Source organism: Onychostoma macrolepis, chromosome 06 (genome assembly GCF_012432095.1).
Source record: "Onychostoma macrolepis isolate SWU-2019 chromosome 06, ASM1243209v1, whole genome shotgun sequence".
Classification (NCBI taxonomy): Eukaryota; Metazoa; Chordata; class Actinopteri; order Cypriniformes; family Cyprinidae; genus Onychostoma; species Onychostoma macrolepis.
The window spans coordinates 8,713,014-8,727,624 of NC_081160.1; the positions used below are offsets into that span (position 1 = coordinate 8,713,014).

Below are 14,611 nucleotides of genomic sequence, written 5' to 3' on the forward strand. Positions count from 1 at the left end.
AGCTATATTCCAGCGTAATACATTCATCAGGCCTATAGTGGTGGCTTTAGAGTCAATTCGTTGACATCTTCCATCAAAATGAATAGCTGGGGGAAGGAAACACTGTATGTGCATGCATACATGAGAAGGAGACATGACAAGCTTAAACTGGCACAAATGTTATGTGAGAAATATGAAGTCATTGAGCATAATGAGAGTCACTCACAAAATAAAGGCACGTCCAAACAATGCAGAAGGCAACCAGATACATTTAATTACAGAATTGTGTTTCTCAGGCTTTGCAGATTGGTTTACTATACTTTTTTCATACAATAATAAATTTCTTTCAATCAGGATCAGGCTGAAATTACATCTTGTTGGGACAAACAGTAAATTAATTTAACTGCTTCTGCTCTCATGTGCAAAAGTCGACAGTTCCCCTCTTTCTCCATCATTGCATTCAAACCTGACAAACAACATTGATCCTTGAAGATCTATGACAATCTATGTGGTCTTCTTTTAGCTTTAAAAAACCCAAATATATCATGATGGACTTAAATTCTGAGTAGTCTCGTTGTACAAAACACATTTCTTTTAGATTATCAAGCTTAAAGCATCCAAGTTAAAAGCAGTTTCCATCTGCTGAAAGTATGAACATAAATAAACTGATTATAAAAATACATAAGCATGTTAAACCACAAAAATACAAAGTCAAGTAAAAGATCGCTCTCTTTTAGTGTGTGTCGGACTGTGCGTTTCGACATGCAAAGTTCATTAAGTGTCTTTTTAAAGTTGTAGTTCACCCAAAGATGAAAATATTGTTATCATCATGTCGTTCCAAACATGTATGTATGTCTTTCTTCTGTGGAACATAAAAGATATTTTGTAAAATATTTGGTAACACTTTACTTTACTTAAAGCCTTAATGTATAATGCATTATAAAGGATTATTAAAGGATATAATGCCTTATAAATATTGATAATGTGTGTTGTAATACATTATATCTTGTAGTAAATAATTATAACCCGAATTTAAAATGCACAGTCTAACAATGAATAGATAACTGTAGTTACAATTATTCATGCTACTAAACTACTTTTATAATCCATTATACATAATGGGTTTTAGTAAAGTGTTGCCAAATATTTCAGTGTTTTTTTTTTTTTCAGTTTTCAACACGATGGAAGTCAACTGTAACTAAAACTGTTGGGTTACACACATTCTTTAATATATCTTCTTTTATGTTCTGCAGAAGAAATAAGCCGTATTGGTTTGGAACGAAATGAGGGTTAGTAAATGATGACAGAATTTGCATTTTTGAATGAACTATACCTTTAAGAAGCAAGGCACATTTAGTACATTCCCTGCTATGCTCTACATCAAGTTTACAGTTATAATATTCCCTTATTATTTCATGACAAATGGATAATCAATTACTTTTACAGGCAAGGCTTTATAGGAAACATAATGAAGTGGAGTTTCAATTGTTCATGAATTTGAATAAGGGATAAAATGTTCAACATTCAGACAAAAGCTCTTACATTTCATTATAATTTTAAAACCCTCCTGTTGAACCAGAGCTAATGCAAAGTCTGAAAACAACCCGTTTAAGACAAACTAAAATAACTCATCTGTCTACAGTAATACAATTGTATACTTTCAACATAATCACATTAATTAAAAACAAGACAGGATTTATCAAAAGTATGAAGGAAATTATAGATTTTGAATAAATACTTTTTTTCAGAAAATAAAAAAATATTTAAAATGATTAAAATAATACAACAAAAACAAAAAACACATTTCATCACTGTAATTCAGAACAGTAACAATTAAGCAGTATGCAGAGTAAAACCGCGAAATTCAAATATAGTGCATTGTTTAGCTCAGAAGACACTAGGAGCCCTTGAATTTCACCTCACTGCGTTCAGTAGCAAATAATCTGCGTTAATAAAATGGCACAACAGAAAGCACAATGGATAAAGCTGCTCAGAGAAATATTAAAGAGACAATCTATTCATGCTTACCAGGTCACACAACATGGCACTGCATGCATTAGATAAAAAATATAGAGCCTAGAATACGCTTTAAAATATTTTTTAAGAATATATTCTGCTCTAATAATATCTTTTTTTCATTAAAATCAATTTAAATAAGCTTGCTAAAACAAAAGTTAAAGAGAAAAAGATTGTAGTCAATGGCAGCCAGCTGGTTGGGTGAGTTAATGACTTGAGAGGATGTGCTTGTGATCTGACCAGCGTGGGCACAGTGGTCAGCGCTTTTTGGTGTTTATCCAACTTTGTGGTGGGAGCCGTTGTCTGGTGGATGTTTTGGTTTGTAGTTGGGATTCAAACACCGCCTCCACTGCGGTCAACCGTGACAGGTCCTCTCAGATCCAACCCCTCCTCGGCCGTCTTCATCAGGATAGCCAGACGACTGTCAGAGATGTGGCCTCTCTGGACTGCACTCATGAGCTGAACCAATCAGAGAGCAAAACAGATGCATAATCACTGTAGCTTAAAGTTTACGGCCACATTATTGTGTATGATTTAAGCTTAAGAGGCACAACTTAAGATAAAATGATCTATTTCTGACTTGAAATATACTACCATTTGAATGTTTGGGATCGGACTTTTTTTATGTTTTTGAATTTCACGACAAGGATGAATTTCTTTGCTCAAAAATATCGAAAAACCTTTTGCAATTTAAAAAAAAAAGTTTTTCTATTTTAAAATACTGTTTATTTCTGTAGCGGCAAAGCTGAATTTTCATTAGTCATTACTCCAGTCATTAGTGTCACATGATCCTACAGAAATATGCCGATTTGATGCTCAAGAAACACTTATTATTATTAGAAATGCTGAAAACAGTTATTTCTATTTATTCTTTGATGAATAGGAAGTTCAAACAGCATTTAAAATACCAATTTTTTGGTCAATTTAAAGCTTCCTTGCTGAATAAAAGTATTAATTTCTAAAAAAAAAAAAAAAAATCTGGCCCCAAACTTTTGAATGACAGTGTTAATGTTCATCAAATGTAATCTTGACCCACTACTTTGCTGTACTTAAATGACCGGAACAAGTTGTCCAAAGGCATTACCAATATGGCCGCCAAGTGAACTGACCTGACCTAAACGAACTTTGGTTAAAGCCTGGTCTAGTAATTTAAAGCTTACTGGTTCAAACCCCAGAAAGGTTATTACTTTTAACACCTTTCTACTGACCCATATATGGTAATCTAGTTCATGCTTCATTATAGTAAAAAGTACAGAAAAAGTGGCGCTCGTTATTAATTAACTGAAACTCTAGAGACACCAGATCTACTTTATACTCCTTCTGACGTAGATATGATATTTCAGGAGGACCAATCACTGTGAACCAGTCGGCTTATGACAAAACATAGATGTAATGACATGAAGATAACAAGCACTTTTAATTTTGAGGCTTTCACACCTACAAATCCTGCCTGAAAACCAGAGTGACACCAAGACAAGCTTTAGTCTAGAAATAGCTGCTCATACCTGTAAGAACTCATCCAGTTCCACCTGCCCGTTTTTGTTGAGGTCCACCTCGTTGAGGATCTCATGAAGGGCGTTCTCATCAATCTGAATGCTGAGTTTCTGAAAGAACACAAATCATTTATAGAGTCAGTAACTAAGAGACATTAAAGGAAAATGTTAAGGACCGCACATAAACCAGAGACAATGAGAGCGGAGCGAATGACAGTTAATAAGCAATTTACGAGAGAAATGATTTAAAATCTTATTCTTTGGTAATACAAACACGTGCTTCGATCTCTGCCCATCACTCCTTTTTCTCAGCACCTCAGCATGCATTCACCTATACGTTTATTAAAAATATTTGAAACCATTTTTAATGTTAAGATTGTTTGGCGAACATAAGACATTTAAAGGGATAGTTCACCCAAAAATGAAAATTCTGTCATTGTTTACTCACTCTCATGCTGTTCCAAAACTGGGTGAGTTTTTTTATTCCCTTTATTCTCTTGAGCACAAAAGAAAATATTTTGAAGAATGTTGGTAACTAAACTATTGACAGTAGCTTTTCAGTTTTCAACATGATGGAAGTCAGCTGTTAACTAAAACTGCTGGGTTACACACATTCTTCAAAGTATCTTCTTTTGGGTTCAGCAGAAGAAAGAAACTCATACAGGTTTGGAAAACATGAGGAAAACATGGAACATGAGGGTGAGTAAACAATGACAATTTTCATTTTTGGGTGAACCATTTACTGTATACTGTAAGTCTAATCTGTATATATAAAACATTGATCAGAGAAAGGGTGGAAAATGGTCAAGCAAAACTAAACTTATTATGCATTTGGCAGATGCTTTTGTCTTTTTGTCTTGTACTAACAGTAGTGCTGTCAAACGATTAATCACAATTAATCGCATCCAAAATAAAAGTTTTTGTTTACATAATATATGTGTGTGTTGTGTATATTTAGTATGTATATATAAATATACACAAATACAGCATATATTTTGAACATATTTACATGTATATATTTATATTCATATAATTTATATCATATATAAATATATTTATTATATAAACGTTACATATTTTTCTTAAATATAGATGCATGTGTGAGTATTTATACACACACAATAAATATACAGAGTACACACACATATATTATGTAAACAAAAACTTTTATTTTGGATGCGATTAATGACGATTAATCGATTGACAGCACTAACTAACAGTATTTTTTTTTCAATCTAAAATATTAAGGAAGCTCACCTCTAGCACTTGCTGGACATCCACTGTTGTGATAAAGCCTTTGCTCTCCTTATCAAACTTGTAAAAACGCTTCTTATACCTGTCAGTCATAATAATGACAATATTAGGAAAGTGAGAGATGTAGGATCTTGTACACTTGAACTCACACACTCATCTCATACCTTGCTATCTCTGGGGCAGTGAGTGAGATCTCTGTTGTCTTGCTGAGCTGCTCAGAGCGAGCTTTGTAACCCATCTCCAGGTGCAGAAACTTCTTTGCTGCCTCCAGCTCTTCCTATAGACAAACAAAACCAAAAACACAATCAGTAACTTAAGGTTAGAAACAAGTGAATAAATGTACATGTACATGTTTTAAAAACCTTTGCAGTACAATGCATGTTTTGCAAATTACTGAAGAAGGGGGGAGTTAAAAACTATACCGGACCCAACAGAAAGCTCACGGTTTGTGTCAGTGTTGTTTCTCATTTCTTGTCTGAAGGAGGCATTTACACTGAAGCCCTCATGGCACAGCAAAACATACAGTTCACACACACACACACACACACACACAAATTAAAAAATCCATTTTAAGGGTCAGATAGACGGTGGTGAATGGTCATATAAAGATGAATTACAAGTATTTTATCTTATTATCTTTATATAAAGATTTTTTGTCTGAATAAGGCATTTACATAAAAGTCTTCAAGGAGTAAATAAATAAATTAAAGCCTCGTTATAATTCTGAATAATTTCAACAAATCTTGCATCATAGTGCTGTTTTATTTCATTTCATGCCTGAAGAAGGCATTTACATAGAAGCCTTAAAGATACAGCAATAAAATAAATGAATTAATTGAGTAATTAGTTAATTAAAAAGTAAAAAGTAAATTCAGGATTCAAAGTGTTTCATGCAGCTGAAACACAGTAACATGAACATTTCTGCAATGCACAGGCTGAGAATACTGGCTTGCCTTTGCAGAGCTGTGATATACCTGCACTGGATCGAGGCTCCCAGCAGAGCATTGTGTCTGTGTCCGTGCATGTGTTTGGTGGGTGTGGTGCACCTGCATTGTGAGCAGATCTGAGCGCTGAACTCATGGGAACTGAACAGTATCAAAGCTGCACAGTGATCAGTGCTATTATTAGTGCTTCTGTTTATCAGACAGGAAACCTACGACCAACGTGCAAAAGCTGGAGTAACTCTATCACTCCCTTACAAACGCACTACACGCACACTTTCAAACACTCCTCCGAGCACAGACGTAATAGCCATAGTCATCTTGAGGTGTTGTGCTGGGCGTTCATTGTACAACTGAATTGTGATCTTATCGTGGAGTGGAGACTCCTTGTTAAAAAGACTACTTAAGAGTCAAACTAACAATAGCTGAGGCCTATTATTAGCTGTTACCTAAATTAACCTGGCTGAGACCTTTAGCTTTCGGTCAGGACAAAAAAAAAAAAGCTGTGTTCAGGGAAAGGGTAACAGGTTTGCACAACCAATAAATTCAATAAATCAAGTATTGAACTAAAATGTTCTCATGAATTTGAATTGAACACTAAAATGTGAACTTAAAGTGAATTCTGCTTTCATTTAAAAAAAAAATAAAAAAAAAAGAAACACTGTCAATCTGTATTCTAAGTATTACATACTTTCTTTTTTTGCTCAGTCCACTGCAGTTCTTTGCCCATGATCTCAACGATAAGTGGCAGAGCCTCGTCTGCAGCATGCACGTTCAGAAAGCCCAGTCGAGTTCGGCGAGAAATCACATCGATGGCTGTACATGCGTACTCCTTTACAGCGTACTGCACCTAAATCCAGACAGAAAACATCACTTTCATTTTCATTCAAGTCAGTTTTAACAGAAACTGTTTGGAAGACAAACAGACATTTATGTATTTTTAGACTGACTGAATAACTGGTAATATTTTCAAATATGAAGTTTAGCTTTCAACCCAGCAGTGAATCTTACTTATTTTTAATAATGACAGTTCAAGTATTTGACCCTTTACTAAGCTCCGCCTCTCAAGAAACAATATAGGAAGAATAACTTGAGATTTCAAGAAGCAGCATGACTTTCAGCATGACTTTCAGCATGACTTTCAGTGTGTTCATGGACTGTTATGAAGTGTGAAATTGCAAAGAGCTTTTTCAAAGTACTTATTTCTGGTAAAAACTGTGGAGACTGCACATCAGAATCAAAAATGGAGTCAACTGTAAAGACAAAAGTGATTAGAACAGATGATATTGGTGTAAATGAGAAGAACTCTTCCTAATGTTTCTACAATGCGTTCACTACGTGTGTGTGTGTGTGTGTGTGTGTGTGTGTGTGAACTGTGTGCCGTGCGAACTCTTATTAGCACCCCTACAACCAAATGAATCAAATATGCAAATAAAATGAGATAGAATGAACAGCTCAAAATTAATTAAAATATTTAGTAAATTAAAATATACTGTAAACCTTTGATTACAGCAACAACATTTTACCATATTTCTGGACAATCTGCACAAAATTGCTTTGAAACTCTTCAAGCACCTCCATAGACGATCCTCCATTGATTTATGTGCGTTTAAGTCGTGTTGGATGGTAGATAGTATTAAGGAGTTAAGTGCGTATTAACGCCACCACAATGTTGTAATTACAAGTGGGAAAAAAATTCATTAAAAAAAGCTAAGCTGTATGTACAGGTATAAAATACGGTAGTATTGTACAATTATGATAGAATATAAAAATTCCATTTACAGCTCCTTAATAAACTAAAACATACCTTATGCTCATTAGACTTTTCATCATTTTGTCGAGGCAGTGTTAAAAAAAACCTTTACCTTTACTCCGACCAAAGTGATCTGAACACACAATGTCGGAATTATGACTTTCCAACTCGTTAATACATACTTCATAGGATGACTTGAATGCACCATTACATTATTAAAGGGATAGTTCACCCAAAAATGAAAATTCTGTCAATAATTCCCTGCCCTCATGTGGTTCCAAACCTGTAACTTTTGTTCATTTTCGGAACACAAATTAATATACATCAAAAATACGGACACAGGAGCTGGTGTTCTGATGCAGAATCCAGATACGCTGTGCCTTGTTTACAAGCAGAGGAATGCACATGTATGCGTCATGATACTCTCGTGAATGATGGAGGAGACTGACATGGAAGAGAAGAAATTGTTGAATAAAGTCGTTATTTTTTTCTTAGCACACAAAAAGTATTCTCGTAGCTTCATAAAATTACGGTTGAACCACTGATGTCACATAGACTATTTTAATGATGTCCTTCCTTACTACCTTTCTGAGCCTTGAATGTGGTAGTTTCATTGCTGTCTATGCAGGGTCAGAAAGCTCTCAGATTTCATCAAAAATATCTTATTTTGTGTTCCGAAGATGAATGAAGGTCTTACAGGTTTGGAACGACATGAGGTTGAGTAATTAAAGACAGAATTTTCATTTTTGGGTGAACTATCCCTTTAAGAAGCAAAAGCTTGTCTGAGAAAATGGCTGAGATCAAAAGTTGCTAAGGTAAGAATGGTCAGTAATGTTTTAAAGCTGGGGTTCAACAAATGGTACACTGCAAGTTAATTGTCAGTATTATAATTTCAGAGTGCTTACCTCACTCTCTATGTAGGGAAATTCAGACACGAGGCGTTTCCCCACTATAGGCCATCTCTTGCCTGTCACCTGGGCCATTTTGGCCACTTCAAATGCTCTTCCTCCATAAGTGGCTGCCAGGTGCTGAGCAACCTGTGAGTTCAGAAAATAAACATGTTATTCCTTAGGATACAACCATTATTAACAAGATGGTGGAAAGTTTCATGATTCACCTATCTTTCCCAGTGTAGGAAACCCACTGTAAGCAAAGCTAGATTTTAAACATTCACTTAGGATGTAGAGATGTTTTCTTTACTAGCTTATGAACACCTTTGCTTCATTAAGCGTTCAGACAAATAAACACGGCCCCGTTTTCGATTCGAACTCTTCTTTTATATCTCTCACCAAAGGTCAAGTGCTGTCAAAAATATCTGCATGCTGACCTTTTTAAATATGCTGGCAAAACAACATCCATGGTAGCACTACGGCTCCATCAAGCTCTCACACTTGCAAACAAGGGGTTGCCAGACTTTCTCTCCCCCACAGGATCATGGGGGACTGAATGTTATGGAGCAGCTGAACCTGCTCCAAAGAGCTCTGACTGGCAGAATGCTAAGTAGTTAGGTTTCGAAACCCACCTCGTTTTCCAAGCCGTAGTCTTGAACCAAGCGAATGTACAGGGTGGGGGTCCAGTCCTTCCCACCATCCAGCATCAGACCGACCGTCCTGCTGGGACCAGCTGAGAGGTTATGAGCCTTTATAGCTGCGTCAAGAGTCTCCTCAGCCATAGAACGATAGGTTGTCCACTTCCCACCTAGAGTAGACAGAGTGCTGTGAAATCTTTACACAACCTCAGTGCAATAATCGTCAGTTACCCTAGTGGCCAATTCCTCATTACAAAACCTCAACTCCTCGTTACAAAAATGTTTGTGTATATTAAGATTTAATGTTTTTATATTTTTATTTCATTGTTTTGATTTATTATAAATTTTTGTCTTTAATTTGCATTTTTTACATTATAATAAAAATTCTACATTTATTTTTTAATTGTATACTACTATTCAAAAGTTTGGGGTCAGTACTTTTTTTTAAAGAAATTAATACTCATATTCAGCGTTGATGTATTAAATGATACAAAAATACTACTTTAAATAAATACTGTGGTTTTGAACTTTCTTTTTATCATGAAAAGAAAATGTATTTTTGTGTGTTTTCACAAAAATGTTAAGCAACACAGCATTGATATTAAGAAGAAGGACTGGAAAAATATATATACAGTCATGGCCAAAAATATCGGCACCCTTGGTAAATATGATCAAAGAAGGCTGTGAAAATGAATCTGCATTGTTAATCCTTTTGATCTTTTATTTAAAAAATTCACAAAAATCTAACCTTTCATTGGATAATAAGAATTTAAAATGGGAGGAAATATCATTATGAAATAAATGTTTTTCTCAAATACACGTTGGTCACAATTATTGGCACCCCTAGAAATTCTTATGAGTAAAATATCTCTGAAGTATATTCCCATTCATATTCACAATTTTGAGCACTCCAGGGTGATTATGAACATGAAATTATCCACCCATGGCTTCCTGTTTCACAGAAATATAAATAGGAGGGAAAGCAAAGCCCAAATTCCCTTAATCATCCACCACAATGAGAAAAACCAAAGAATATATTTCTGATGTGCAGCAAAAGATAATTGAGCTGCACAAATTAGTGAAGTGGCTTTAAGAAAAGAGCTAGAGCAGTGAAAATTCCCATTTCCACCATCAGGGCAATAATTAAGAATTTCCAATCAACATAAAATGTTATGAAACTGCCTGGAAGAGGACGTGTGTCTATATCGTCCTACTGCATGGGGAGAAGGAGAGTTTGAGTGGCTAAAGACTCTCCAAGGACCACAGCTGGAGAATTGCAGAAAATAGTTGAGTCTCGGGGGTCAGAAAACCTTAAAACAAATTGTCAAACAGCACCTACATCACCACATGTTGTTTGGGAGGGTTTCAAGAAAAATTCTCCTCGCTCATCCAAAAACAAACTCCAGCATATTCAGTTATCAGACACGACTGGAACTTCAAATGGCACTGGCTTCTATGGTCAGATGAAAAAAAAAAAAGAGCTTTTTAGGAGCAAACACTCAAGATGGGTTTGGTGAACACAGGGATAAAAAGTACCCCATGTGTACAATGAAATATACTGCTGTATTTTTGATGTTGTGGGCCTATATTTCTGCTGGAGGTCCTGGACATCTTGTTTAGACACATGGCATCATGGATTCTATCAAATACCAACAGATAAAAAAATCAAGTGCCTGACTCTGTCAGAAATCTTATAATGGGCCATGTTTGGATCTTCCAACCGTACAATAATCCAAACACAAACCTCAAAAACAACACAAAAATGGGTCACTGAGCACAAAACCAAGCTTCTGCTGGCCATTCCAGTCCTCTGACCTGAACCCTGTAGAAAATGAGTGGTGAACTGAAGAGAAGAAGCACCAACATGGAGCTGGGAATCTAAAGGTTCTGGAGTGATTCTGGATGAAGGAATGGTCTCTGATCTCTTGTCAGGTGTTCTCTAACCTCATCAGGCATTATAGGAGAAAATTTAGAGCCGTTAAACTGGCAAATGGAGGTTTTAAAAAGTATTGAATAAAAGGGTGCCGTTAATTGTGGCCAATGTGTATTAAAGAAAAACATTTATTTCATAATGATATTTCCCCCCATTTTAAATTCTTATTATCCAATGAAAGGTTCAATTTTTGTGAATTTTTTTAATAAAAAATCAAAAGGATTAACAATGCAGATTAATTTTCACAGCCTTCTTTGATCATATTTAGCAAGGGTGCCAATATTTTTGGCTATGACTGAGATATATATATATACACACACAGATATTACATATATATATATATATATAAATATATAATATTCTTAAAATTACTATTAAAATTATTATTATTACTATTACTAAAAATATTAAACTAAATAAGAAATATTACAATTGTAATAATGTTCACTATAAGATAAAGCATTTAAGAAAAAAAATCCAAATGTATTTTACAGTACAAGTTTAAAATGACAATTTCTTAACCTTCAAAATTAAACCATCATATCCCCAATAAATATATCTATAGAAAAGGGGGAACTGGATTTTGTATTTTGTATTGTATTTTTAATCAAATCAGTGCAGCCTTGGTGAGCATAAGAGCCTTCTTTCAAAACCATAAAAAATAATGAAAAAATTAATATCGTACAAAACTAAATTAATCCATTTTATGAAAGAAAACATTTGAAAAATGGAAACCAAGGCACAAGTTAGTGGCACTGACCAGCAATGGTGATGAGTCCGCTGTCGCTGATGTTGACGATGTGGTTACGACAGATGGACTGCGTGTCTTTGGAGTTGGGGTCGGTGACCAGCGGACGAATGCCACTCCAGGCCGCCAGGACATCCCCTCGCCGCACTGAGAACCAAAGACACCAGAGACGCTGACAATCTCTGACAGCTTAAGTGTGTGTGGAGTGTATCTGATTGACAGGACTACAATAGGCTACACGATTGTATTTATGCAGTGTCCTGTTTACAGCTACATCCATAAACATGACAGTGATGTCTGCATTAAAAGCTATTTTGTTTGATAAATGACCAAAGGGGAACATGGGAAGCGAGATTGTCCATAAAACTTGAGTTGCTTTGTTAAACCAACAAACCATTACTAGAACATCATGTATGAGTCCAGAGTCAATTTCCCTATTGTGGTGACATCTCAAGCATTAATTATTAAGAGGGAGTTGTGTATCGATCTGCGGTACACCTGCCACTGTAATATGCAGGTTGATATTTCTGAATGGGGGGAAAAACAGAGACAGCACTCTCATTATCAAAGGGCATCTCTGAAACATTTATGACAAGGCTAGGGAGCTCTGCAGACAGCAGACTGGGGAGACCAATAACACACACACACACACACACACACACACACACCTCGAGTCTAAATGAACCTCAGCAATAGACCGCTGGGCTGTCGAATGCATTCAAGTAATCTAATTCACAAGGGAAGCATTCAGTTCATTTTCATGCTGTGGAATGCACTCGAAGTTCTCGAAGAGTCACAATCACTATATGTTATATATCGGCAACCATATTGGTATAGGCCAATATTACATTTTTTCATTTTTGAAACTACCAGCATTGGTCAAATTAGACTGAAAATGGAAGATAATAATTTTACTTTTGCAGATGCTTTTATCCAAAGCAACATATCCTAACAAGATCACAAGATTTCAACAAGCAGTTTGTCTGTCCATTTTGAACTTGAAAATTGGGTGTGAAGTGACACAACTGATCACAAAACACAGTTAATCAAAAGATATCCCTCTGTTAGTGAACTCTCTTGGAATGCACTGCAGATGAAGACTGGAAGACAGTCTTTCTTCATTCTTGTCTGATGATAAATATACATGAGGAGAGGTACCAGTGATTTTTCGGTGTGGGTGGGGCTTTCCACATGACAAATCAAAATTAAATTAAGCCAAGCTTAATTAAAAAAAACTGACAAAATGTAAATGTTGTTTGTCACAGTAGCAACTGCTTAGGACAAAAACTGACACAAATGAGATACCCTTCAGCACTTATCAATTTATTTATACATGGTTATGCATGTATCAGGATAGAGGATTTTATAGATTTTATTATTCTATGAATTCCCTGGGAGGTACAGAATCTGAAATAAAAAAAAGCAAAAGTTTAAATGTAAAAAAAAAAAAACAGATGTGCAAATGTAAATCAAAGTATTCATACCTCTTTCCTTATATACTGTACTACACACATTAATAGTCTGAATAGTCACAGAATATAGTACTGGAGTTGGTATCTTTCTAGGGAGTTTCCCTTCTCACTTTCACCTTCAGCTTGCACACTTATGACTCATTTCCTGTAAAATGCTTTGAATGGCATTTATCAATAAACGTCTATGCAAATAAATTTAAACCGAACTGAAAAATTTCACTTGCATTCAAATATTGGGTAGAAAATTGATGCTGTTCACTGGTTATGAAAAAAATCAGATATTTTTGTCATATTGTGTTATATTAAAGTGCCCCTATTATAGGCAATGAAAGGTTCATATTTCGGTTTTGGGAGTCCCCAACAACAGGTTGACATGAATGCAAGGTCAACTGTAAGAGTAAATAATAATAATAATAACTATGCACCCGTTTGTAAGGAAGGTTGTAAATTAATTAATTTCACTATCCAATGCGGTCACGTCACATGACAAAAGAACGAACGACTCGAAATACTCGAGAGTTGAACTAATCAGTTCTCTTTCCGGCTCTGACTGCATAGGTTTAGCTTATGAGGCTGTCACGTGGGCTGCATCCGAAAACTTTTTGCCTTTTTGGGATATCAAAGGCAGCGAAGGATACATCTATGCTGCCTTCAAAAATCGATCAGATGAAGGTATCTCATGAGACAGGAAGTGAAGCTAACTTTGGATTCGGATGTGCCTTGATGCCTTCCTACCTTGGAATGTGTCCTCCGAAGGCAGCATTTTTCAGTTTTCGGATGCAGCTGTGATGAACGAACGACTCAAACCCGAAAACTCGAGAGATGAACTAATCAATTCTCTTTCCGGCTCAGACTGCATTGGTTAAGTTTATGGGGCTGTCACGTGATGAACGAACGACTCAAACCCGAAGACTTGTCAGATAAGAGGTGAGGTGAGCTAATCATAGACTAAAGACCCAGGTAAACAATGAATTCATCTTTTCTGTTTCTTACCATTATAGTTTTGTATTGTTTGTAGTGTGATCAACGTTTGCATACAGTGGGGCAAAAAAGTATTTAGTCAGCCACCAATTGTGCAAGTTCTCCCACTTAAAAAGATGAGAGAGGCCTGTAATTTTCATCATAGGTATACCGCAACTATGAGAGACAAAATGAGAAAAAAAAAAAACCAGAAAATCACATTGTAGGATTTTTAAAGAATTTATTTGCAAATTATGGTGGAAAATAAGTATTTGGTCAATAACAAAATTTCATCTCAATACTTTGTTATATACCCTTTGTTGGCAGTGACAGAGGTCAAACGTTTTCTGTAAGTCTTCACACTGTTGCTGGTATTTTGGCCCATTCCTCCATGCAGATCTCCTCTAGAGCAGTAATGTTTTGGGGCTGTCGCTGGGCAACACGCACTTTCAACTCCCTCCAAAGATTTTCGATGGGGTTGAGATCTGGAGACTGGCTAGGCCACTCCAGGACCTTGAAATGCTTCTTCTGAAG

General features: G+C 35.7%; 1 protein-coding gene across 3 annotated transcripts in view; it reads right to left on the reverse strand.

The window, feature by feature from the left end:
* Positions 1-230: 230 nt before the first annotated feature.
* The window catches only part of gpd2 (glycerol-3-phosphate dehydrogenase 2 (mitochondrial)), a 28,797-nt gene continuing 14,416 nt past the window's right edge, over positions 231-14,611 (reverse strand). For all 3 annotated transcript variants that reach the window (XM_058778622.1, XM_058778624.1, XM_058778621.1), the window contains 8 exons: positions 11,658-11,792; positions 8,959-9,134; positions 8,342-8,473; positions 6,375-6,533; positions 4,907-5,019; positions 4,746-4,824; positions 3,501-3,599; positions 231-2,454 (listed from right to left, as the gene is read on the reverse strand). In XM_058778622.1, coding sequence (XP_058634605.1) covers positions 2,329-2,454; positions 3,501-3,599; positions 4,746-4,824; positions 4,907-5,019; positions 6,375-6,533; positions 8,342-8,473; positions 8,959-9,134; positions 11,658-11,792 — 1,019 coding nt within the window. In that variant the 3' untranslated portion in view covers positions 231-2,328. The remainder of the gene's footprint in view (positions 2,455-3,500; positions 3,600-4,745; positions 4,825-4,906; positions 5,020-6,374; positions 6,534-8,341; positions 8,474-8,958; positions 9,135-11,657; positions 11,793-14,611) is intronic.